Source organism: Populus trichocarpa, chromosome 5, assembly GCF_000002775.5.
Source record: "Populus trichocarpa isolate Nisqually-1 chromosome 5, P.trichocarpa_v4.1, whole genome shotgun sequence".
NCBI lineage: Eukaryota > Viridiplantae > Streptophyta > Magnoliopsida > Malpighiales > Salicaceae > Populus > Populus trichocarpa.
In genome coordinates, this window is record NC_037289.2 from 23,193,184 (window position 1) to 23,219,577 (window position 26,394).

General features: G+C 36.9%; 2 protein-coding genes across 2 annotated transcripts; one reads left to right on the forward strand and one right to left on the reverse strand.

Annotated features, from left to right (window-relative positions):
- The first annotated feature begins 1,246 nt into the window (after nt 1–1,246).
- Nucleotides 1,247–8,166, forward strand: LOC7477643 (protein NRT1/ PTR FAMILY 8.2). Its single transcript, XM_052452819.1, has 7 exons — nt 1,247–1,908; nt 4,547–4,676; nt 5,053–5,148; nt 5,240–5,348; nt 5,532–5,749; nt 5,940–6,499; nt 7,063–8,166. The coding sequence occupies exons 3-7, from the start codon at nt 5,095–5,097 to the stop codon at nt 7,931–7,933; spliced, it is 1,812 nt and encodes a 603-aa protein (XP_052308779.1). The 5' UTR covers nt 1,247–1,908; nt 4,547–4,676; nt 5,053–5,094; the 3' UTR covers nt 7,934–8,166.
- Nucleotides 8,167–11,413: 3,247 nt separating this feature from the next.
- Nucleotides 11,414–14,317, reverse strand: LOC7477644 (protein WALLS ARE THIN 1). The gene is made up of 6 exons (XM_002307655.4): nt 14,007–14,317; nt 13,843–13,905; nt 13,623–13,739; nt 13,066–13,471; nt 12,231–12,382; nt 11,414–11,909 (listed from the first exon to the last, which is right to left on the reverse strand). The coding sequence occupies exons 1-6, from the start codon at nt 14,228–14,230 to the stop codon at nt 11,717–11,719; spliced, it is 1,155 nt and encodes a 384-aa protein (XP_002307691.1). The 5' UTR covers nt 14,231–14,317; the 3' UTR covers nt 11,414–11,716.
- Nucleotides 14,318–26,394: the final 12,077 nt, after the last annotated feature.

Below are 26,394 nucleotides of genomic sequence, written 5' to 3' on the forward strand. Positions count from 1 at the left end.
TAATTATTATTATTATTATTTTGACTTAATTACATATCACAAAACAAATGGTAAATTATTCTAGCATCTATGAGTTGATCATTCTCTCAATTTACAACTAATTTTTTAAATAATACACGGTAAAAACAGATTTTAAAAATAAATGAAAAGATAATAATACCCCTTATTTTCTCCAAATCCACAATCCATAACAACAATCATTCTCTCTCGGACCCGGATACCTCAACCTTCATAGCTACCACTGTCCTCACCAGAAATTTCACCAAAAATCACCCAAAAATCTGAACTTTTCTTTTCATCAAAATCGCTATCACAAGACCACACTCTGCTCGAATCATTCCACAACATGAACCAGAGAAGAATAGAAAAGCAAAATCATCATTTCAATTCTTGGTCTCAGCGAGAGAGAGAGAGAGAGATTGTTGGCGGGGGTGTATGCGTGTGTATAGATCTCACTCTCTCGATCCATGCAGAACATGTAACGAATCCTCTCCAGAACTCCAATTTTTTATTTTTTAATTAATGTAGATATTCGGGCTAGCTTGTGTGTACCTCAACTAATCTCATATACCATGAAGTTAACGACTATGCAAGCCTCCAGTGATCCTGATGTTTGTGATACTTGAACTGGTAACTTTTAAAAAGTAAACCTATAACCTAACCAGTTAAGTTATACCTTCAGAATTTATTTGAACTCTTTCTTGCTTCCTTGGGTATGGGTTCGTCGCTTATAATTTGGGAGCCTGTTGTCATAACTTAATTTTTGATCTTCTTATTTTAATTATTTTTATTTTCTAAAAAATAATGAAAAACAAGTAAAAATAAAATAATTGAAGAATGAATTAAAATTTGGGTTAAGAGCAACATGATTGGAAGTTTAAAAATTTAATTAAACTCTTGACTAGTTTAATTAATTAAATCAATGGCTTAATTGGAGAATTGATTTAATTAAAATTTAAATTATTTAAATTAATGAAATTAAGAGTTTAATTGAAGAATTAATGAGTTTGAGAACTTAATTAAACTTTGATTTAATTAATTAAATAAACTCAAGGATTCAATTGAATTTAATCCAAGGGCACAATTAGAAATCAGTTGTTTCTGATTAGGATCCCAATTGTTAAGTTTAAACTGTTTAGGGACTAAATTGAAAAACAGCCATGCCCAAGGACACAACGGCGCCGTTTTGGAAGCATTGTTCATCGTCTCCTACTTTTGCGCGGATGAAGCCGATTCAACAGGAAATCTGCAGCAAATCATGGACCACGTCTCTTGCCCATGATCCCGTTCGTGATTTGAATAACAGTCCTGCAAAGGCAGGACTGGTTGAGGGGCAAGTTTCTCTATAAAAGGGAGAAGAAAACCCAGAACAAAGGGCCGAAAAGGAGAGGAGAAAAAACAGAACCAGTAAGAGTTTTTGGGGGGATAAAACAGAGAAATAAACCCAGAAAAGGAAGAGAAAGATCAGAGGGGAAAACAGAGGAGAAAACCCAGAAAACAGAGGAAAAACCAGTGAAGAACAACCCAGAACACAGAGAAGAACAAAGAACCGGGGGAGAGACCAGTAACCAGAAACAGAAGAAAAGCAGGGGAAACAGGGGAAAAACTGAGAGACGCGCAGAAATAAAAACGCAGAGAGCAAGGGAGAAAGAGGGCAGCACACACACACAGTGACGAGAATTATCTTTGAAACCGTTTTCGTCCCTGCAAACAAAGGAAAGACCAGTATTTATTCAAAGAACATCACAGTAAACCGGCATCTTCATTATTGTTTCCTTCGTCATCTCAGGAGCTGCGGGAAAACTTACGGGCACAGAATCAAAAGGAAACAAAGGAAAGCAGAAGAAGGAGAAGAGTAGAGGAGGTAGTCGGCCAGTTCGCCACCGTCTCCATCGCCTCGCAGACCAGGTAAGCAAGCTCTCCTTTTCAATTAAGCGTCTTTTACACTGTGCAAGTGAATTTTAATTCACTTGCACAGTGCAGCTCAGCCCAGCCGGGCCACTGGCTTGGGCCAGTGGCCAGGTCGGGCTGGTTGGGCCTAGCCCAGCCCATGTGGGCTGAGCTGGGCCCAACCCAACCCAAAACAATAAAAAATAAAAATAATACAAAAATGTAAATAAAAAAATAAAAAATATATAATAAAAGTATGTCTGTATAAATAAAAAAAATAAATATGAATTTATTGTTTTTATTCATTGACGCCAGAGTCAGAATAAAAATACTTATTCAAATTTATTTTATTGTATTTTATTAAATTACATAAAAATAAAAAATATGCATGCAAAAATAAAATAAAATCAAGTAAATTTATTGGTTTATTCACTGACGCCAGAGTCAGGAATAAAGATACTGATGTAAATTTATTTTATTTTATTGTATTTGACTTTTATTTAGTTACATAAAAAAATGTGTATGCGTAAAAAATAAATTTATTTGATTTGTTTATTCACTGACGCCAGAGTCAGGAATAAAAAATACTGATTTATATTTATTTTGTTTTTATAGCTGCGTAATATTTACCAACGTCAAAGTTTGAAATATCCGTAGTTAAATATTTACTGGCGCCAGAGTCAGGAATATTACACGCAAACCATCATAGCATAAACCGACAAAATGTTAGCAATTTATGACAAAACCAGCAATGCAGTCTGCCTCATGCAGGACGTTTAAGGGGTGATAGTATCTTTTCTTTTGCGTAACCAGTCCCGTACCATAGAATCTCTGCTGACCAGTCAGGGTCCCTAGTGACCGTAATACTAGGTGGCGACTCCTTAAACAAAGACCGTTCCCCATCAAAGAATAGGATGCCAGAAATCCGTTCTTTCAATTAAACATTTATTTTTAAGGTCGCCGTGATGTCGGGTGCGACACCTGTAATAATATCTTACTAATAAAAATCAAATCTTTAAATACAAGGCCAATTGATACACTTGGATCTTACACTTAAATAAACCAACAAAATTTTTTTAAAAAAATCCCTTCACTTGAGAGAATTTGTTTTCCTGTTAGCTTTTCTGCTAAAGCGTTTTCAAAGCTAATTGTGTCCATTACCATAGATAGTGTTTCAACTTTCAATTGTTCTATGACCAAAATCGCTTTCCATTAATGTTAGACAAAAACTCACAATCTTCGAGGAAGAACACCACGCCGAATCAGTAACTCAATCAATTCCAGGTACCCCACCACACCAAATCCTAAGCTAACTGTGTATGGGTTCATACTTCATAGCTACGTGTCCCCGTCGACTTACTGTGGCTTCTCTCTACCATCTGATCTTAATAGAGTTATCTTTAATTCGCTCTGGGTCGCCCCATCTCCTCCTCAAGAAATCAAGCCCACAATGTCACCCTCGCCACTGCCTCTACCAACAGTAAAAACTAAAATCATTGGAGGGTCAAAGGAAATTATACAATTATCTGGTTTTGAAAATGCTTGTTGAGTGTGCTCAACTTGTCGAGTCCAAAACTGATCAAGCTGTGAAATTGTTGGTTAAGTTCAAGGACTCGGTGAGTAAAAACGATGATCCAGTTGAGCAGTTTGGTTTCTACTTCGCAGAAGGATTATGCATAAGAGTTATTGTAGTAGAGCTTGATGTCTAGAAAAATCTTGATCAGACAACAAGTGAAATTGTGTATATTATGTTTTTTTTTTATATTGTACTATTTTTTTTAAATGAATCTCTTATTTATCTATAATTTATTTTAATTATGTTGATGTTAAAAAAATTTTATTAGAGAATAATTTCTAACAAAATTGTAATTCTAAAAATAAGTAAACTTCATTTTTATTTTGATATCAAATACCACCGTTAACATGTTTTAAAACAAATTTCAAAAAATTCTACCATTTCAACTATACGTATTTTTGTTCAACTCAAACACTAACAAAGCACAGCCTTGATCTTGTGACGAAGACAGATCGTGTGTACACAGGGGCATGGTTGGGGACCTACTTTGGGTTTATTGCTGGTCGTTATCCGAGTCAAGATAGCCCGTTTTCTCCTGCTGAAAGCCTGAAACCCGTTAGAGGTTGAAGATAAAGACATCACAATTCATTTTAGTCGCTATTGTTTGTTTATCATACAATTTAACTCCTAGCTATCAAGTCTTGATTTTTAACTTGATCCTGAGTTTGAGATATCTTCAAATTGCCAATTGGCCCCAAACTTTAATCCCACCCTTAGATCATTCCTTTTTATTTCAAAATAGTATTAATTTCATAAAATTTCATGCAAATCACCTTAGGAGTTAGTTTCATTACAAATTGGTTATATCAGTATTCAAAACGTTAACAAACAATGGGGACAGCAATGTATGTTTATCATCGTCTTATCATCTTCCACCTCAAAACAGTCTCAGACTTGGAAAATTGGCCACCGCATCTTCACCCACAGTAGGTGTCATGAGTAATTGAGCCAATGTCAATCAAGTATAAAAATAAAAACGTAATTCCTGAAATGTAAAACCTGTTTCAATCAAAGTTTATGTTTAGAATTTCAATATTTGATCTTGTTATCATTTTGGTCTAAGCATCATCTTTGTTGTAGGCAAAATGATCCTAAACTAGTGGAGGAATTTTTAGGGGACGTGGTGGCTCCACCAGCGGTCCCTTTTTCCGGTGACAGAAGGTGCAACAACTTCGACAGCTCTTGTATAAACAAGATTTTTATCTAAAAGGTAGGGCGGCAATATGAATAGTTCCAACAACATGGTGCACATATATCTACTCTTTTTTGCCAGTTTCCTAAGTTCAGGAACAAATCTTTGCAAAGCCGGCAAAATGCCTCCAAACACAAATCTGAAAAAAGGTTCAAAAAATACCATTTCAATGCACATCAGGACACGTTATTAAGGATATGAGACCAAACGTAAGCAATTGGACTTGGCTTTCATGACGACAAGAAGTCCCCAGCTGTCATAAGCATTGTCACTTATTATATGAACTCTAAATTTCGATACTCCGCTCAATACATTTACTTTAAAGCTAACTGCAGAGAGCATAGATTCAACTACGTACTGTAATTGGAATCTTTATCCGTCTTTCAAAATGCAGAGAATTGGACCGGTTGGCGATGAACATTTTGATCAGTCTTTTATGCAACCATCATTAGAGAAATTCCCACAAGAGGAGCTCCATCAAACAGCTATGGTAATTATGGTTCTTGAAATTTCAGTTGTTTTTTGGTACACGCCTGCTTAGTTCTCTTTACTAACATGAAATCTGGGAGATGATTTTGCAGGAAGAAAGCATGGGAACGACTTTGGTAAGCAATGGTTGTGTTGATATTCGAGGAAGAATTGCAGACAAGAGAACTACTGGAGGATGGAAAGCTGCTCCTTTTATTATAGGTTCTTAATTAAACCAGCACTTGCAAATTTGTCAATGGTTTCAGGAATAACAGAGGCTAATGTCTTTCAAGTTTATGGTTTTTGTTTTGCCTGCCGTTTGGTGCAGCTTATGCATGTTCCCTCTTCTTCAATTTGGCTTCTTGGCCAATAGAGGCTGATATTTTTTCCTTTCGGTGCTTCCAGTGAATGAAGTTGCTGAGAGGTTAGCATTTTATGCTATAGCTGTGAACATGGTAGCTTACTTGGTCTTTCAAATGCATCAATCACTTCCAGATGCTGCAACTCATGTGACTGACTGGATTGGAGCTGCTTTTGTCCTTACACTTTTTGGAGCGTTTTGTGCCGATGCTTACCTGGGCCGATTCAAGACCATCATTATTTTCTCTTGCATCTATGCAGTGGTAAGAAATCAGGACCCCCCCCCCCCCCCCGCCCTTTCATTTCCTTTCTACATGGCCTATGACCAAGCTGGAACAAGCGTCTCTGGTCTCCATAATGTTCAATAGGGATTCTTATAGCCAAAATTTGTTGAGAAATAAGATTGGCCTAAATTTGTTGTTCGACCAAATTGTGTTTTGGTCTTGATTGCAGGGAATGGTACTATTGACGCTCTCAGCTTCTATAGACAGCTTACGTCCACCACAATGCAAGGTAAGGCCATGTCCAAAAGCAACCGGTGGCCAGACATGGTTCTTGTATGGTGCACTGGCCCTTATAGCCCTTGGTACCGGCGGTATCAAGCCATGCGTCTCAACTTTTGGGGCTGACCAATTCGATGAAGCAGATAAAAAAGAAGTGCCAAAGAAATATGCATTCTTCAATTGGTTCTTCCTGGCTATAAATATGGGTGCTCTGTTTGGTATAACCGTATTTGTATATATACAAGATAATAAGGGATGGGCTTGGGGTTTTGGGCTACCGACAGGGGCCATGGTTATTTCCATCGTCATTTTAGTAGCTGGCATTCGTTTTTATCGTTTCCAAGAACCCATGGGGAGCCCTTTCACCAGGTTTGTTCAGGTCATGTGGGCTTCTGTAAGGAATCATTTGCATGGAGTTCTGGTGGGACATCAAACGGAGCTTTACGAGGTTAATACCAATGAATCTGATATTAAGGGCGCCCAAAAGTTGTCTCACACCATACAATATAGGTAAGTTTATTTACCCAACGTAGTATTTCCCCTCCCTGAAATGCAGTTGGTATTATATATATATATATATATATAGTATGTTGTGTTTTTATGTTTTTGAAAAAAATTTAAATTTAAATTTTATTTTATTTTTTTATTTACTTTAAATTAATTTATTTTTTTATGTTTTTAAATTATTTTAATATGCTGATGTAAAAATTATTTTTTTAAAAATAAAAAACTATTATTTAAATATATTTCCGAGTAAAACACTTTAAAAAACAATCACACCTTCTTAGTCTACGGTCTACCAAGGCTAGCTGGATTATTACCACGATATTCTTGCTTTAGTTTTTGATTTAAAGCAAAAAAATAACATTTGACATTAATGAAATTTAATTCAATCATTTAAGAACGTCTTAACTATTAAGGTTTGTGATTTCCAAATAAAAGGTCTCAGGTTTAATTATCTTTCATGAGCCTATTGCTTGATCACGATCTCATTCATATATATATATATCGAGTGACTTGTGTGTGTATATATGTGTGTGTGTTAATCGAGTGGCTTGTAAATCTTGGCGCAGTTTCTTGGACAAGGCAGCAGTTGTGACAGATCCTGAGGCCGACACAAGGAACCGTTGGAGACTTTGCACAGTAACACAAGTAGAAGAATTCAAGTCCTTTATAAGAATCCTCCCAGTATGGGCATCCACAATTGCACTCTCCATATCCTTTGCTCAGCTCTCAACCTTCTTCATCAGCCAAGCAAACATCATGGACCGAAAACTCGGCTCCAACTTCATAATTCCAGCAGGTTCTGTCCCCATCTTCAGCGTCATCAATGCCCTCATTCTTGTCCCCATCTACGAAAAAGTGATAGTCCCTATCCTCCGTAAACGCACAGGCCATTCCCGCGGCATCACATCTTTGCAACGTATTGGAGTTGGTTTGTTCATTTCAATATTTGCTGTAGCTTCTGCTGCATTGGTAGAAAAAAAGAGACGCCACAGCCCTAACCCTTCAGACATGAGTGTGTTTTGGTTGTTTCCACAGTTCTTTCTAATAGGCAGTGCAGAAGTTTTCTCCTACGTAGGACAGCTAGAGTTTTTCTACGATGAAGCAACCGATGGGACAAGAAGTATTAGTAGTGCAATGTTTCTTAGTGAAATTGGGATTGGAAGTTGGTTAAGTACTGCAATAGTTAAGATCATTGAAAGAGCAACTGGCGGAGAAGAAAAAGGGTGGTTAAGGAATAATCTTAATTTAAGCAAGCTTGATTATTTCTACTGGGTGTTAACCTCGATTAATGCAGTTAATTTGGCAGTTTATGTGTGGATTGCTGTTCTTTATAAGGGTAGGGGCGGTGCAGTTGGGAGTGTGAGAAGTGAAAGTGTGTTTGAAATGGGTGACGGTGTTTTGCTGGAAAAGGAGGATGATAAAGGTGAAAGATTCTAAAGTGTGGCCTTTTAGAACAATTGCATTTGCTTGATTAGATTCCTAATTTCGATGTCTACTGTTTGATTTAATCGTGTATGTTTGAAGACATTAATTTGTTTCACTTTAATGTAATATTTTATTTATAGTCTATTTTCGAACTAAAATTTTAGTGTTTGTTAATTATTAACGCAATGCACTTTGTGACTGCGATTGCGTTGATAGTTAAAATATAAAAAATAATATTTTTATTACATTGTAACTTGTAGTAAACCGAGTTGCTAGTTTGATGTTGAGTGAAACTCGAGCAACTCATGATAATGCTGCTTGCTGGGATTTAACTTTTGGGATCGAGATTTTCTTTTCTGATCATATCTCAATCAGGAAGACTAATTAGACACGAATTTCATTTAAAGAAGGGAAAAGTTGTCGAGATAATATGGATGCCATTCACATCATGATTAAAAGGGCAATAGAGAATTCTGTTCTAAAAATTAAAAAGAATTGCTTTTGGAAAAGTAATATGATAACTATGGATACTAATGATTGATTAACCTCTTTAATGATGTGATCTTGGGATCCGTTAATCCTCCCTTAATCTTACCTAGAATTTTGGCAGTTTGCTTGTTTTTTAGCCTCGGGTTATAGGTGAGGGACAGGCACTTCCAGCTGGAGATTGACTAGTCTCCGAACACAGGAGTTTCTATTTGACTGAAGCTTCAGAACAAGGGGTGATCAGGAGCTTATATCAAATTCTATGCTTCGTTGGGGGGGGGGGGGGGGGGGGGGGGGATCGAAAATATGTCGATGCCTAACATTATTATATATAGAATCAAGGAAAATTATTTCATGCCTTTCAAAAATCCGAAGGCATGGATCTGGCTTTGAACCGGATGTTTTTCATATTTATTCAAATGTGTAATTCATGATATGTAATGTACTTATAACATCTAGCTCGGGATCGAACATGAGTATTAGGTTGCGAGTTAGCTTCAGAACTTGTAAATCGGCAGATTAATCAAACTCTTTAATCTAATTTTTAATTTTTTTAAAATAAAATAAAATAGAATAACATTGTTCTAATAAAAAAAAGCTTTGAATGAGACAAAACCTAAGTCCATATCATGTTTCGAATCGGTCAGGCCACTGAAGTTAGCCGGACAGCTTTTATAAATATACATGTAATGACCATTTCAATCGGACGGAGTTGTGGGGGACCGAGGCAGGATTACTACATGGATCTTCCCGAATCATGACCGAGTCTCGGGGTCAACTGGAAGTGCCAAACTGCCTACATACTGGAAAGCTAGAATTTAACTAGGCAAAAAGCAAAGTCAAATTCGACATGGTTGCGAGTCTGAATTGGCTTAAATAATGCTTCTGGCACTATGGATGTCCTTTCTTTCTTTCTTTTTCCCTATTTTCATGTGCTAATGCTGGGGGATTCTTACATAGCCAAAAGCTTGAGAGTTATTTTAGAGTCAGCGGGCCTAATGGATTGTGCTGGTAGCCATCAAGGTTGGCTCGAATCAGTGGCATGCAAGATATTTATAAAATTGCATCAAATGCCAGGGGTTCTTTTCAATGACCCACAAAATAAAAAAGGCTACTTCTTTTCGTGCAAATAGATGTTTTTCTAATTTAGTTGTCCCAAAATGCATGTTTATTATATAAAAAAATTGATATACCAATTATCCTAATTTCCTACTGCAGTACTTCCTGATTCCTTTCAAAGCTCTTAATTAGCCATGGACGTCTTGCAACCATCATGAATGCATCAGCTAGCCTAGACAAGACTTAAAATATAATTCTAATTGAGGATAAGTTGCGTTTTCAAAGAAGACTGTTATTGGATTGGTTTCAGGTTTGGCGATCATCACAATGATCGTTAATTTTATCTCTATCTATCATTAGACTGCCGATTTTATTTTTTTGTAATTTTCTTATGTCCTATCCTATCTTAGAAAATCATAGAAATTTTGATGCAGGTAGAAGATATAAGAACAGTGATAACACAAGAAACACAAAAGATGTGATGAGTAAAAAATATTGTAGATATAAATTCTAAATTTATAGTTTTATTCTTTAAAAAATAAATGTAATGATGATTGTCAAGATTTATAATGCTTTTAAATAGGTTAGAAAACTATAAATCTATTATAAAACAACTGAAATTCTGAAATTATAAAGAAAATAAAATAAAATTGGAATTAAAGCAATAAATACAAAAATACCTAAGAAAATAATAAAATTAATCCAAACAACAATTTATATGTCTAATTCAAGGAGACCCAACTATCCAAATAGTGAAGGAGGGGCTTCTTATAAGAAAATTGCTCCTAAAATCACGTGGAAAAATCTAAACCTGATCCAATAGTTTGCTACGACTAGATCTCTTCTTGAGTTTATTAGACTTGTTCCACCGATAATGATCATAAGTATTTATTAAGTAATTCACATAATCTATCAAAATCAAATCTATATATAGTTATATTAGATACTCACTCCAATGCTCATACCCTTCGATTTTCATAAACATGGCTGCATCAATCTTGCTTAAGCGATTTTAGTTCTTTCAGGCCATAGAAGAATTTGTAGCATCAGGCTTCCTGCCAAAACAAAAAAAAAAAAAAGCATAAACGGTGGTCATGAATACTGAGTTTTTCCTTAACTTCTTTTACGTCAAAGCAGGTGGTCATGATTTATGTATAGGCTCATGCTAGACAAATTTCCTGATTTATTCGGCATAAATACTTATCCAGCAAACTTCTAACTATTCTCAGTGCTTGTCACTCCTTCTGCTGGAGACATCCGTATATAGAATGTCATGAGCCAGAATAGCTAAAGAGATACTGTACTTTTCACTCTTAATCAACGAGAAGTTAAATAGTTCATCTGATTTTAAGGGAGCCAGAGCTGATGCAACTCATGCAAGCTTTTGTGTTTTTGGATTCAGGTGTTTGTGCTTAATTGCTTGAATCCAAGTGTAAATTACTGAAATTCGGTTTCCATATGGCCAAGAGAAACGTCCAAATTCCAAATAAAGCACTTTACCATGTCTCAACTCAAAAAAGATTGATTAAAATCACCACTGATCAAAAGTGGAAAAGTAGTGAAGACTCGGCATGCAAATTCCGCACTCAGTTCTCTCACGTCAATTCTCGTACCCCCTCGTGGAACATGCTGAAATATATTCTTCATTGTCCTGTATGGAGACTAGAGGTTAAAGGGCCTCATCCCTAAATAATGTTCTTGATATTTTACATGTATATTTATCTTTATATATACATTATTATGATCAAATAAAATAATCAATGCTTGCAAGCTGATCCGAACACCCATGTTAAACTAAAAAAAATGATCAGTGCTTGCGACCAATGTTATTGTTGATATGGGCAACGTTATGATGGCAATATGAATATCAGCGTGCTTGAAAACTGAAAATGGCTATCAAAATTAGTAGAGTGGTGTCAAGTCCATGATGTCCTTAGAGCATTAGCCTTTCATAATCTTCATATCTTAATTTCGTAAAACAAACCATGATTTTAACTTACAAAGAAAGCATAGGGGATTTCAGGCCTCGAGGGCCGCATGAGTGATGACAACCATCAAATTCATCCCCTCAAAATCTTACCTATCTCGACCTCCTACTAACATGAAAGGACTGGACATGAAAAAAAAATTTAAAAGAACGTCTCCATACACACACAAGCCATCTTAATTAACAGAGAGGTGCCATTTTTTTTTTATGGGATCTTGGCTCTCCAGCCAACTGTGTAGTCAAGAGTCAGGGGGTCTTGCCAGTCAAACATTTTCTGTTGACGAAGGGAGCAGTGGCTGAGTGAGGGAAGTCTTGATGTGGGTTTGAGCCCTGCTGATTCCGTGCTCAGGAGCGGCCTGAATTGCAGCCTTTTCCAATGCCAAGAACTTCTTTTCTTCGCTTTTGCCCCATAGGACCAGGTACAATCCTGCTATGATCAACACTGCCCCGATGATCCTGTACACACAACATCATTAACAAGTATAAATACACACTCAATGTAATCAAATACTATTCTCTTGTACCCTAGCACTTGTCTCACCTAACTTTACCCCACTACCCTCGTGACCTTGTCCTTTGAGGAATGATAAACAAACAAGAACCCCTTTATATGGCAAGGATGTTTTGGTCATTAAGGCTAGTCAAAGATTAGTCAAGATCCCAAATAATATTGTTAATCCTATGGCTGGGGATGGACGTGGAGCCAATAGAATGCATGACTAATAGATAAATAGAAGATTTCAAAGATGATAATTAAGTAAAAAAGAAAGGACCCACCCTCCTAAATAGAACTCTTCTCCTAAAGCGATGGAGGCCATGATAGCGACAACAAGGGTCTGTACAGGTTGATAAACAGCCACGAAGACAGGGCCACCTCTGTCAATGCACCATATCTGTACAGCGAAGGCAATCCCTGATGCGACCACTCCCTGCAATTTTCCACCAAAAAAACGAAGCTTTTTGCTCATTTCGTTTTCATAACACCCCACCACTCTACATTTTTTTCTCAGTAACTGTGTTCGACAATAATATTTTTTATTATTAAAAAGTATATTTTCAGAATAGTATCTTTTTGCACATTTCATTATTTTAAAATAAAATTATTAAAGAATAACGGAGCCAATATTACAAGGCAGGACAATAAATGGCGTATCAAAGAAGATAAAGATGCATGACTGGTTACCAACATGTCCAAAGGCTACAACAAAGTTACCCTTTCTATTTCTGATCGAAGACTTGACAGGCTTTTAACAGTCTAAAGTACACACTGGACTCCTGTTTCAGTTCAATTTGACAAGCCATCTTTTCATCATTTTTTTTAAGCAGACACAAATCCATTATAACCCAAAAGTAAATTAATATTTACGCAGGACAGGATTTCGTATTTAAGAAAAAAAGGAAAAAAATTATCTAATTATCAAGTGTGACCATTAATTAAATTAAACCATGACCCTAAATTTATCTGGTTTTCTTTCGGTTGTCATGATTAATGTTCCCTAAAACGAAAACCCAGGAATGCTTAGGTTCAAATTGATTAAATTTGACTAATTTCATGCTGTCTGAATGTATAGGAGACTGAATCTCAAAGAGGAAAAAGGGGTGAGATACTAACTGCGTAGAGAATAGTGAAGAGTTCTCCACCAGAGTGGAAAATCCAAGCCTGTGGATCTCTCTCCATGAAGGCAGCAATAATAATGAACTGAATAAGCCCAAAGAAACAAGTGTAGGAGGTGACGGAGAGCCTAGCAGGGTACTTCTTTAGAACTGGTGCCTGCAACACAAGCCAACCAGACCAGGACAGGCAATGGCCAATGAGGTAGAGGCAACCAAGGGTCCAGTTCTTGGCCTCAGCATCTCCAAGTGAAACAAACATTGGTGTGGGTCTGTTTAGATGTTTAGCTGGGCTGTATACCACTGGACCTGTGTATAGAGTGATCACTGAGGCCCCTGCTACACAGCAGATAGTTCCTAGTACTTTTGCTATTCCATCTTTTCTGTTTATCCTCACTTTCTCTATCCTGCATCATAAAAGAAAATAACACGTTTCAGAAAACGAAAATTAGGTGTAAAACGATGCATTTACACCCTCCGCACAGATCATATGTATGTGCATAAAATTAAACGTGTGATGCAATAAGAGTCTAAAAGAGAGAGAGGGAGAGGGCTTGCCGGAGTAGAGCTGCCATGAGAAAGGTAATAGCAGGGACAGAGTTTTGGATTGCTGATGCGAAGGTGGGTGAAGTGTTCTCCAGACCCAGCAAGTAGAATCCTTGGTTTGCTGTTATTCTGTTCACATGGGAAACAAGAAGTGAAAATGAGCGGTATTGGTCTTTCATTGTTTTTTATTTTTATTTTCATTTCAAATTATTTGATATATTTTGAGTCATACCCAACAAGTGCAAGGAAGAAGAACTGAAGGACAAAGTTGAGAGTGAGCGCTGGCCTCTCCTTCCTGATCGAACAAAGAGAAAAGAATAAATACACCTTGAACATATATAAAGGATGACCGAAGAGAAAATGAAAGGGTTAGATTAATGGATATTAGAGCAGTACTTTTCTAGAAAATATGCAAAGGGAAGGAGCAGAAGCAAAGCGATGATGTTCCTATATACTGGGAAAACAAGCTTGCTAACTCCCATATTTAGGGCAGCCCTAGAGACCACATGGAACCCAGCATAACCAAACTGCAAGGCCAACATGGCCAAGTGCAGTTGGAATCTTTCAGGAACCGAACACCACATTCTCCTTGAAGAAGCTGAACCACCAACGTCAGGCATTGTAAACCAAGACTGAAAAAACTAACCCTAAAAGGATAGATTCAAGAAAGAAGTGAAGGGAAGCTGTGGAGAGCAAAGGAGGAGTTGGGGTGGTATAAATAAGCTGGAAGCGAGTGAGAGAAAAGGGTAGGGAGTGTCATGTGGAAGGCAGTAGCCCACAAGGGCCCTAGTATTTTAGAAAAGGGACCTACATAGGCCCTTAAAAGACGTTATGTCGATTGTTAATAGCCTTCAAATGTTTTCGGTTGTCTCCCACATTCTTTTCTCTTCCACCATCCTTAGATGACAAGACAACCTCTATTCCACGTAGAGAGGTTAGAGAGAGAGATTATTATCTAACAGGTTTTTGTTTTTGGCACCATGCCATTAATGATGATAATTAAGGGAGAGATGAGCCGCAATTGATAGATAGCGCGCACGAGTGGAGGTGGTAGTACCCCATGCGTTTTCATCCCTCATCGAACCCTCCAACCCCACCATATCATCTCCACATCTACACACGTTACTAGACCTTTACATTTCTTGTATTTTTCTACATATTATTAAACATTATTTCTAATTAATTAGTATTTTTTTGTGTGCAGGTGATTACTTTTTAAAAAAAAACAAAAAAAAAAAACATATATATAGCAGTAAATTTAAATTTAAAAACTCAATAAATCATTCATAAAACTCGACTATTTTTAAGCTCAACCAAGAAAATAACTCAACTTTTCTTGAGCTCGGATACATTTTGAATTTTATTCTCCCCACACTCAATAAGTGTATAAAAATCCTTCAATGACCTACCATATTTCCATCGATTTTAATATTGTGTAAAAGATACTATGTAAAAGTTCTTTAATAGCTCGCCATATTTATATCCATATTAATATATATGCCAATGATATTTTTTTCTCATTAATACACATGTCAGAGATATTTTCCATCAACATTAATATATATGCCAAGGATATTCTTCATCTTTAATATTATCAAGGCAATAGTATACTTTAACCCCTCATCTTCATAAAAAGACTTATGGACTATAAATAGACCATGAATTCTTTAAACAAAGGATTCAGGATCTTCATTCTCTATAGCATATTTATTTTCAGAGTATTTTTCTATAATATTATTGTATTTTATCTCAAACATTTATTGATTTAATCATCGAAGAGTCCATAAATTCATCAAAGTGGACCTTTTGCAGGTATTACGCATCCATCTACAACCATCTTGGCAGGAGAATAGATCAGATTTCCAGAATCAAGAGATTAACCGATTATCCAAGACATAAGCCTTGCTCCCAAGTTACTTGGATTTTTTGAAACCATCATCATTGACGTCATATGTGGAAAACTAATAAAAAAATCCATTAGTTTTTTTCTAATGACATTTCCAAGTCATTCTATGACACATAACCATGACACACCTGAGCTAAAACGCTTAATGGATCTACCCGTTACGGCAACCACTTCTACTTATTCGAAATTCCAACAGCTTATTAACCAAGTGAAACCCCTCACTCGGGTTGTGTTGGCCGTTCAGGTGCAAAATTAGACTTTGCCACCTCAACAAGTCTTAACACCCATGGCAGCCCTATCCTTAGAAGGGATTGACCATGGGTCTCTTTAGTGCAATAGCACCACTCTTCAAGGGATAGATCAGAGAGCTCCCTAAAATCCAACAAATCACTTAAGGATATATTATCCTTGATAAGAAGTAAATTTATTTTTAAATTAAAATCATTGTCTTTTTTACATACATTTTCTATTTACAAATCTTCAATGAGAGCTTTTGGACTCTTACACACTCTCATTAGAATGGGTTCTTCCTAGTGTGATTGCACACTTTTCTTGGAAGGGGTTCTCCCTGGTACGATTACACAATCTTCTTTGAAATGGTTCTTCCTAGTACAACAGCTTCACCCTTCATGACAACTTGAGATAGTCAACCTCAACAAAGCAACAAGACCCCCGTTCTATGGCCAAATATATACTACCAAGGCTAACCAGAATCCAAATAATTAACACAACTCTCCAAATAAGCTCTCGGACCTTATGTTATCTTTAGAGATGATATCAAATCTCTCTCTCTCTCTCTCTCTCTCTAATGGAAGGCTCTCACGCCTCATGTCATCACTAAGAAGGCCACATGCCTCAAACTCTTAAAAAATGCAATAATTCTCAAAGAAATGAAATAACTTGGTCTTCTTAGTGCAATAACACTGTCTTCCTTGGGTTCCTCTCCACCCCTTATAAAATTTTCTAGGGATAGGTGTTAACATGAGTCTATCCTCTTCGCCTCCTAGGAGTTTTCCAAGTATGTGCATCGATAGGGACTCGTTCCCTTTAGTCTCTTAAAAAAAATTCTAAATATAGACTCACCCTCATTGGATTCCCCTCAACCACTTGAAAATTTTCTAAGCACGAGCTCCACCCTTCATGGATTCCTCTCAGCCTCTTAGAAAAATTTCTTAATATAAGTTTATCCTCATTAGGTTTCTCTACTTATAAGAAAAATTTTCTAAGTATAGATTCCTCTATGGTTTCACCTTATCATCCTAGAAAATTTTATAAGTATGGGTTCCTTCATGGCTCACCTCTACATATTTAGAAAAAAATTTTCAAACATGGAGCATTCTTGTACACACAAGCTCTTTGGTATATTAATCGGAGTCACTACCAGAAAACCGGAGAAAAGCAACGGAATTGCCGACGGAATATTTCCGTCGGTAATTTATACCGATGGAAATAATTCCGTCTCAAAATCTGTCGGTATATACCGACGGATTTATTCCGTCGGTGATTCCATCGGTATATACCGACGGAATATTTTCGTCGGTATATACCAACGGTTTCGCCGACGGAGTATACAGTTCGTCTGGAAATACGCAACGACATGGTGACGTCAGGCGATTTTACCGACGGCAATTACCGAGGGATTCAAACTGAGATAGCCGTACAGTGACGTGGCGATTTCATCGACGGAAGTAATCCGTCGGTGATTCCATCGGAAAAAACCATTATATGCACCCATCTGCCGACACTCTCTTCCTCTGTTTCTCCTTCTTCTTCTTTCCCATCCCACCTCTCCCCTCCCAAACTGCAGCCAAACACCCATCCCAAACTCTCCACTATTCTCAACACGAGCACTCAAGTTTCTTATATCTTGTACGTGGTCACAATATCCGTTTCTTGTAGATTTTATCATTTTTTTGTAAGTAAATCTATCCTTTTTAGTTTTAATATTTAATTGTGAATTTTATTGTTTTAGTATATGTATTTTGTTAACGTTTGTACTTGTTTAATTGTTATTTGTCAAAGAAACTTGTAGTATGAATGTATAATTTTGTAGTTGTTATAGTTTGTTTTAGATTTTGTCAAATTATATTTGTTTGTAAATTGTTGAAATTTTGTTTGAATTACACCGAATTAAATGTGTCGTTGTGATGAAATAAATAATTAATAGCTTGTTTAAGTGTCTTGTTTAATTGTTATCAATTATATTTCGAAGTTGTGATTAATTCTGTAAATTTATATATGTATAAATTTGTATGTATGAACGTTGATAGTTGATAATTGATAATGAATATTTAACATAAGTGTTGTTTTAGTTTGTTGGATAATGTCGGGGAAAACCAATATTTTTGTTATGTTTTATAGAGGTTCAATAGAAGTCATGGATGATCGTTCATGGATGTATCGGGACTCACCCCAAGGATTGCGGAGGATGGATTATTGTAACGATGTCCAGGGTTTTATTAATTTCACAACATCTATTCCGAGGAATTTTACTAATGGCGGTATTAGGTGTCCATGCAGGAAGTGTAAAAATTTAAAGTTTCTGCATCAAGATGTTGTAACGATGCATCTTCTAACCAAAGGGTTCATGGAAGATTACTTGTGTTGGTATGCTCACGGAGAACTATTTGTTCCTGATGAGAGCATGGAAGAACAGGTGGTTGGGTCAACTTCTAGTGCTAGTAACATGCATGAAGTTGGAAATGAGAACAGTAATCCTTACAGGAATATGGTTATGGATGCAATGAGAATGAGTGAAGATAATGTCAGGGAATGTCCAATCGTAGAAGAAGAACATAATGCAGATGCAGCAAGGTTTTTTGATCTGTTGAGAGATTCTGACGAACCATTATGGGATGGTTGCATGAACCACAGTAAATTATCAGCCGTAGCACAGGTGTTCACCATCAAGTCAGATCATAGGTTGAGTGAGGCCGGTTATGACAAGATTATTGAATGGGCGAGAAGCATTTTACCTGAAGGGAACAGGCTGAAAGAGAACTTCTATGCTGCCAAGTCCATGATGAAACCCCTCGGTTTAGGATACCAGAAAATTGATATATGCCCTAACTTCTGCATGTTATACTACCTTGAAAATGCTGAGATGATCGAGTGCATGACATGCGGGCATTCCCGTTACAAACCCAGAACTGGTAGAGGGAAGACTCTCGTGGCATATAAAAAACTTAGATACTTCCCAATCACACCTAGACTGCAGAGGTTATTCATGTCACCAAGGACTGCTGAGCACATGACATGGCACCAATCACACCATGCGGTTGATGGAGTGATGGTTCATCCTTCTGACGGTGAAGCCTGGAAACACTTTAACAGTATGCATCCTCCTTTTTCAGCTGAATCTAGGAACGTTAGTCTTGGGTTGTGTACAGACGGATTCAACCCATTCGGGTCATTTGCTGCTCCTTATTCTTGTTGGCCGGTCATACTGACGGTTTATAACTTGCCACTGGGGATGTGTATGAGGCCGGAGTTCATGTTTTTATCTATGGTCATACCAGGTCCGAGCAGTCCGGGACGAAATATAGATGTTTGTCTTCGTCCGTTGATTGATGAGTTGACGCAGTTGTGGTCCTTTGGAGCTTTGACTTATGACATCTCGAGGAAACAAAATTTTGTTATGAGAGCGGCTTTGATGTGGACTATCAATGATTTCCCAGCTTATGGAATGGTTTCTGGTTGGAGAACGCATGGAAAGCTAGCATGTCCATATTGTATGGAGAACAACAAGGCATTCACGCTAACAAATGGGGGTAAAGCTTCTTTTTTTTACTGTCACCGTCGTTTCTTGCCACATAACCACAAGTACAGAAAGAACAGAAAGGATTTCGTTGTTGGCAGAGTTGAAAATGATGTTGCACCCCCGCGTCTTTCTGGTGAAGAATTGTTTGATGTTGTGTCAGAGTACGGTGAAATTGTGTTTGGTCTCCAATCAGGTAAGCAGAAGTTTCCTGGTTTTGGTTTGACCCATAATTGGGTGAAGCGAAGTATATTTTGGGAGCTTCCTTATTGGAAGACCAATCTTCTCCGCCATAACCTTGACGCCATGCATATTGAAAAGAACGTGTTTGAGAACATTTTCAACACCGTCATGGATGTGAAGGGGAAGACAAAGGACAACATCAAGGCTAGATTGGATGTAGCGTTGTTCTGTAACCGTAAAAATATGGAGTTGGTTTGTGATGGGTCACGGGTCGCAAAACCAAGAGCAAGCTTCGTGCTAGAGAAAAACGCACAACTACTAGTCTACAAATGGCTTAAGAGTTTGCGTTTCCCCGATGGACATGCCTCGAACATATCAAGGCTGGTTAATACGGAGGAATGCAGATTATATGGAATGAAGAGTCATGACTGCCATGTGTTTATGCAAACACTCATCCCATTAGCTTTTCGTGATTTGTTGCCAAAGGGGATATGGGATGCACTAACGGAGATTAGTCATTTCTTCAGAGACATATGCTCCAGCAAGTTGAATGTTGATCACATTGAAAGGCTTGAAAAGAATATCGTCGAGACAATATGCAAACTTGAGATGATATTCCCTCCATCATTTTTTGACTCAATGGAGCATCTACCCGTACATTTACCGTTTGAGCTAAAAGTTGGAGGACCGGTCCAGTACAGATGGATGTATCCATTCGAGAGGTTAGATATTACAGTTGCTATGACATTTATAATTAAATGTTTTTATTTTTATTTTAATGTTTTTAATTGATAATTTTTTATTAATATATATATATATATATATATATATATATGCAGGTACTTGTTCAATCTTAAAAAAAAGGTTAAGAACAAGACGCGTGTTGAGGCGTCAATATGTGAGGCGTATATTGTTGAGGAGATCTCAACATTTATCTCATACTATTTCGAACCTCATTTGAGAACGAGGATAAACCGTGTTCCACGGCATGATGATGGTGGTGAAGTGCATTCAAGTGGGAACTTGTCAATATTCTCCAATCCTGGACGACCCACACCTAAAAATACCGTGAGGGGAAGATATTTGTCTGAAATAGAGTTCAGACAAGCACACAATTATGTCCTATTTAACTGTGATGAGCTGAGACCTTTTATTAAGTAAGTAGATGTTCGACTTAAACTTTGTCAAGAGTGTACTATTTATGTTTTGTGATACCATACACTCATATAATTTGGAACAACCTTGCAGGCAACATCGACGATACTTACTGTCCAATAACTCACAGCTGACCGAATCCCAGATCTTTCAATTATAAGATGAACAATTTGCCACATGGTTTAGAACACATGTAAGTCCTATCACAAACTCATTATCTCTTGCAATGTAATTAATTGTAGTCAATGTTACATAATATCCGTTTATTGATTATTGTTGTATTTAATTTACAAGCTAGGTTTATCAAATGGGAGGTAGTGCTGCTATTTCACTGTCTTTACTATGTCTGGGCCCTGAAAGAAAAGTCAAGTGCTATAATGGATATTTTGTCAATGGATATGTCTTTCATACTGAAGAATACTGGCATGGAAGAAAGACATACAACAACGGTGTTTGTATTAAGGGATCGACTTCTAGTGAGTTTGAAGTTGACTACTACGGTAGATTGGAAGAGGTCATCGAACTACAATATCATAGTGAGCAAAATAGAGTGTTTTTATTCAAATGCTATTGGTATGACACAACTGACAGAGGAATCAGAGTAGATCCTCACTATGGTCTCGTTGAAATCAATTCAAAAGCTAGACACCGCAACGTAAACGACGTCTTTGTTTTCGCAAAGCAATGCCAACAAGTTTATTACACATACACCCATTCCTTTAGAAAGGACCGATCAAGAGTTGATTGGTTATCCGTTTTAAAAACAAAACCCAAGGGTCGTGTCGAGGTTGTTCAGGATGAGAACGAAGACACAAGTGTGATAGATGAAGTCTTTCAAGCTAGTGAGTTGGTTGAACCATACCGAGTTGCTCCGTCGATTGACTTAGAAGAAAATTTGAATTTTCGTGTTTTCAACGATAGTCTTGTTGATGTTGACGCAGAGGAGTTGAATGTTGTTCTGAGCTCTACTAGTGGAAAAAAGAATGTTGTTGAAGAAGATGATAACGAAATTGAAGAGTGCGATGAAGCTGATGATAACAATTCAATAGAGGACGAAGATGAAAATTCTGACTAACTAAACATGTTATAAAGCCTTATTTTTATAATGTAATAATTTGAAACATGAAATATTTATTCTTCTTTAAGGGTCAGCCTTTGTTATTGTGTTGTGTGTGCTGTAAGATTGCAATTCAAGATTTTTTGAGAGGGTTACATAAAAAAAATAAGAAAAATTTATCTTTTCACCGATGGATATACCGGCGGAATATAACCCGTCGGTATTTCACAGAGAGTTGCAAAAAAATTACGGGATTTTGCCACATTCACCGACGGCTTTTTCGACGCTAATACCGACGGAATCACCGACGGGTTGTCGCACGCATGTCTGACACGTGTCCGTCTGCACTATTACCGACGTTCAATACCGACGGCATTACCGACGGACCACGCATGTTTGACACGTGTCCGTCTGCACGAATACCGACGGCATTCCCGACGTAATAGACCGACGGCATTACCGACGGATCACGCATGTCTGACACGTGTCCGTCTGCATGAATACCGACGGCAATTCCGACGGAATTGCCGACGGATCGAAAAGTTTGGCGGGATTTTCGATTTTTTTTTGTGTGCATTTCAATTAATTTCCGACGGCATTACCGACAGAAATTAATTGCACCGACAGCAATTAATTTCCGTCGGTAATCCCGTCAGAAATTAAGCTATATATACCGCCCCCCGCCCCCCCCGCACCTTCTCCTCTTCTCCCTTTCACTTCTCTTCTCCTCTTCTCCCTTTCTCTTCTCCCTTGCTCTTCTCCTCTTCTCCCTTTCTCTTCTCCTCTCATTTATATTTAGCTTTTAGAAGGATTTTATTGTTTTGGTGGTAGTTTTAAAAGGTATGTATTTTTTTTCTTTATCTTTGTATTTTTTTTATTTTAATTATGATTATTTTTTTTGGTGTTCTTTGTTTTGTATATTGTTTGTAGATAAAATCTTAAATTCAACACATTATTAAGGTAAGCATTTTTTATTCCCAAATTTATTTTGAATTGATATAATGTTTTTTAGTTTTGTGTATTGTTTGTTTTGTGTTTATGTTGTGTGTTGTGTAGTGTTTTTTAGTTTTTTAATTTTATTTATTAATTTTAGTTTTTTAGTTTTGATATTATTGTTTGTATTGCTATAATTGTTATTGTTGAATTTATGTTAAAAATGTTAGTTTATAAATATAATTGTTATTGTTGATTTATTTTAAAAATGTTAATTTATATATATATAATTGCATTTAATTAGTTTATCTTAATTTAGGATATTATTGTTTGTATTGCTATAATTGTTATTGTTGAATTTATGTTAAAAATGCTAGTTTATATCCGTAAATTTGAATGTATGACTTTAATCTAATGTTTGTAACTCTAAGTACCAATTTAACAATGAATGTTCATAGTTGTAATTCTATATGATGTTATTGAATAAAATGTTGTGTTGATGATGATGAGTTGGGTTGAGATCCAGGATGATTAGATCGGGATGTGAAATAAAATTGGAAGTGTAATATGATTTTATCGACAACTTGGGACCCCCCAGTACAGGGGAGACTCTGTCGAATTTTTTTTTAAATAATCGAAGTTAATTATGTAATTATTCGTATACATTTGTGTAGATGCGTAGAATAAAATCTATAGCACGTCGTCAGAAGACGGTTGCAGCTAGTTCTTCTAGCAGCGAGGAGGACGTATCCTTAGGTGTTGATCACGGCGAGGAATCTACGCCAACTTGTGATGCTGCCTCTTCTAGCGCGGTTTCACAGCGCAGAAGCGGTGTGCCTTCACAGCGGGGTCAATTCACCCGCAAGTACCAGGCACAATGGAAGGATGACTTCTCAATGTAAGTTTGTTTAGGTTTTAGTTTTTTTTTTTATATACTTATAACATAATTTATGAACAACTAATTAATATTAATTACTACTTTTATTTAATTTCAGGTTCACAAACATTGAGGCTGCAAGTACTATAACATTGGCGTTTAAATCGTCGATGGAGATTCCATTGTTTCAATGGAGCCAGGTTTCCAAACATCCTGAGTGGAAACCTAATATCGATGCATGGTTTAAGCGATTTCAGGTCGGTGTTAATTTTTAATTTCCAGCTTATTTGTAATAAATGATTTTTATAATTTTATATCTTGTACTATTTTTATTTTATATGAATTATTTATATACACAGAACAAATTTGAGTGGGATAGGGCGGACAACAATGTTGTGAGGAGGGTATGGGAGAATCACGCGGCAACTAGGTAACATCGAAAATAATATTTATTTTTGTTTTATAATTTTATGTTTTAAATTCTAATTTGTTACTATGGAAGTAGGTTGCGTGATTTTTGGTATGAAACCCAAAAAAAATCAAAAAGACATGCGAGGGATAACGGTCTTGAAGGATGGAATGAGGTGGCGGTTTGGCAGGAATTCAAACCGCCATTCATCTCGGGGGAAATATGGACGGCATATATTGAGCACGTGACCTCAGAGCGGTTCTCACGGCGCTCACAGTCCGACGCCGACAACCGGAACCGGCAAATTCATGGTTCGGTGACCACGCACACTGGCGGATCCGTCCCATTCAGCGCACATGCAAAGCGGATGGTAAGATTAATTTTAATGAAATATATCGTTAATTAATTTGTCGTTCCTTATAATATATTTAACTTTCAACCTATTTTTCCCTTACAGGCTGCGTCTCTTGGACGTGAATCGAGTCCAATGGAGCTGTTTCTAGAGACGCATGTGCGGAGTCAAGACCGCCAGAAGGGGGCGCAACAGTTCGTTGATAACCGTGCTCAGCATTTCGTGGTATGTTTGTTCAACCATTTTATTTTGTAAGTTATTATGTAAGTTATTATGTTTATTGTATTGAATATGATGATTACTTTTTTTTATTATTTTCAGGAGACCTATAATAATCAGTTGAGGGAGAGATATGGGGACAATCCGTCGACCTATCCAGATTTCGATCCAGATTTGTGGATGGAGGCGGGATCGTCTGGTGGACCCGATAAAAATAGGGTCTACGGGCTCTCCAACACTACGGCTGACAACTTGCGTTCGACTCGTAGTGTCTCAACTGTTGGAAGCTCTCCATCAGTATCGAACACCCAGTCTGAGGAGTTCATTGCGTTGAAACAACAATATCAACAACTCTCGACGAATTATGATGAGCTCCGTCAAATAGTCATGGAGATGAGATCAAAGATGGGTGACGATACTTGTGCAGCTTCTTTTTGACCGTATGGTCCCGGGAACAACCAACCTCCTCCTCCTCCAGCTCCGCCGCTATTCTAGTTTAATTTTGTTTTTTAAACACATTAAATTTGTAATGAATATTATTACTTTTACATTTTTAATGTTTAATGCATTTTTATTTGTTTATTAAGGTTTTTTACAATTAATAAATTATTTTTTATATATATTTTAAATACTTACCGACGGATAATATCCGTCGGTATTTAACAGAGAGTTGCCGAACAATTACCATCCATGCCATAATTACCGACGGCATCACCGACGGATAATATCCGTCGGTATTACACAGAGAGTTGCAATAAAATTACAAGCCATGCCATAATTACCGACGGATTTTCCGTCGGTAATGTCGTCGGCAATTACCCTTGCAATTACCGACGGATTTATTCCGTCGATAATGTTCCCGCGGGAAACTTTTTTTTGGCGCGCGCGTATCCGTCTGTATTACCGTCGGTGGGTGGTTTTTTTTATTTGCGACAAAATTAGCGATGAAAATGGGATTTACCGACGACTGTTATACCGACGGACGTGTTCCGTCGGTGAGTCCGTCGGTATTATTTTCACCGACGGATGTCATTGCTGTCACCGACGGAATGAGTCCGTCGGTAAAACTGGATAATGTTGTAGTGAGTCTTTACCCCACTTCTCATAAAAAAAATCGACAAACTCATCGTACCTAGTACTCTTACAAGTCTTTGTGTATAAATATCACAAAGACTTGGGGAGCTACTGATAAACTCAAATTTAAGAGCCTAAACCCCCCTAAAAAAAACATCTATATATTGGAGCTCAACCAATGGTAGGACCAACTTCCTTTGGGCTCGACCAAGGAAAGGTCCAAACCTTTCTTGGGCTCAATTAAGGGAATGATCTAACTCTTTTGGACCCAGCTATATTTTGGATCTTACTCTTTCTACACTCATTAGATATATAAAAGTCATCCAAGAATCCACCATATTCCCATCGATATTAATGTTGTGTGAGAGATAGTGTGTAAAGTCCTTTAAAGACCAACTATATTTGATTAACATTACTACATATGCCAAGGATATTTTTTATTTTTAATATTATCAGAGTAATAATATTACACTTTAGTCCATTATCTCCAGAAAAAGACTCATGTGCTATAAATAGATTATAAATCCTTTAAACAAAGGGTTTGAGATCTTTATTCTCTATCCCATATTTATTTTCAATATCTCTCTTTATATATATATATATAAAAAGAGAGAGAGATGAAAGCTCATTTAGATGCAGGTCCACCATTGTTAGAAAGGCAAAAAAAAAATGCATATCACTTTGGTAAAGGACCATAGTATAAATAAAAAGTAGCTGCCAACAGGAGGAATCCATCTTTTTTGTTAGCGGTCCTTTTTATATAACTGGCTTGTACTATATAACATAAACGAAGAAATAACACTGTAATGTAGTAGTCGATCTCAGGTAGGAGAATTAAAGGTTAAAATATGATTAGTTCTAT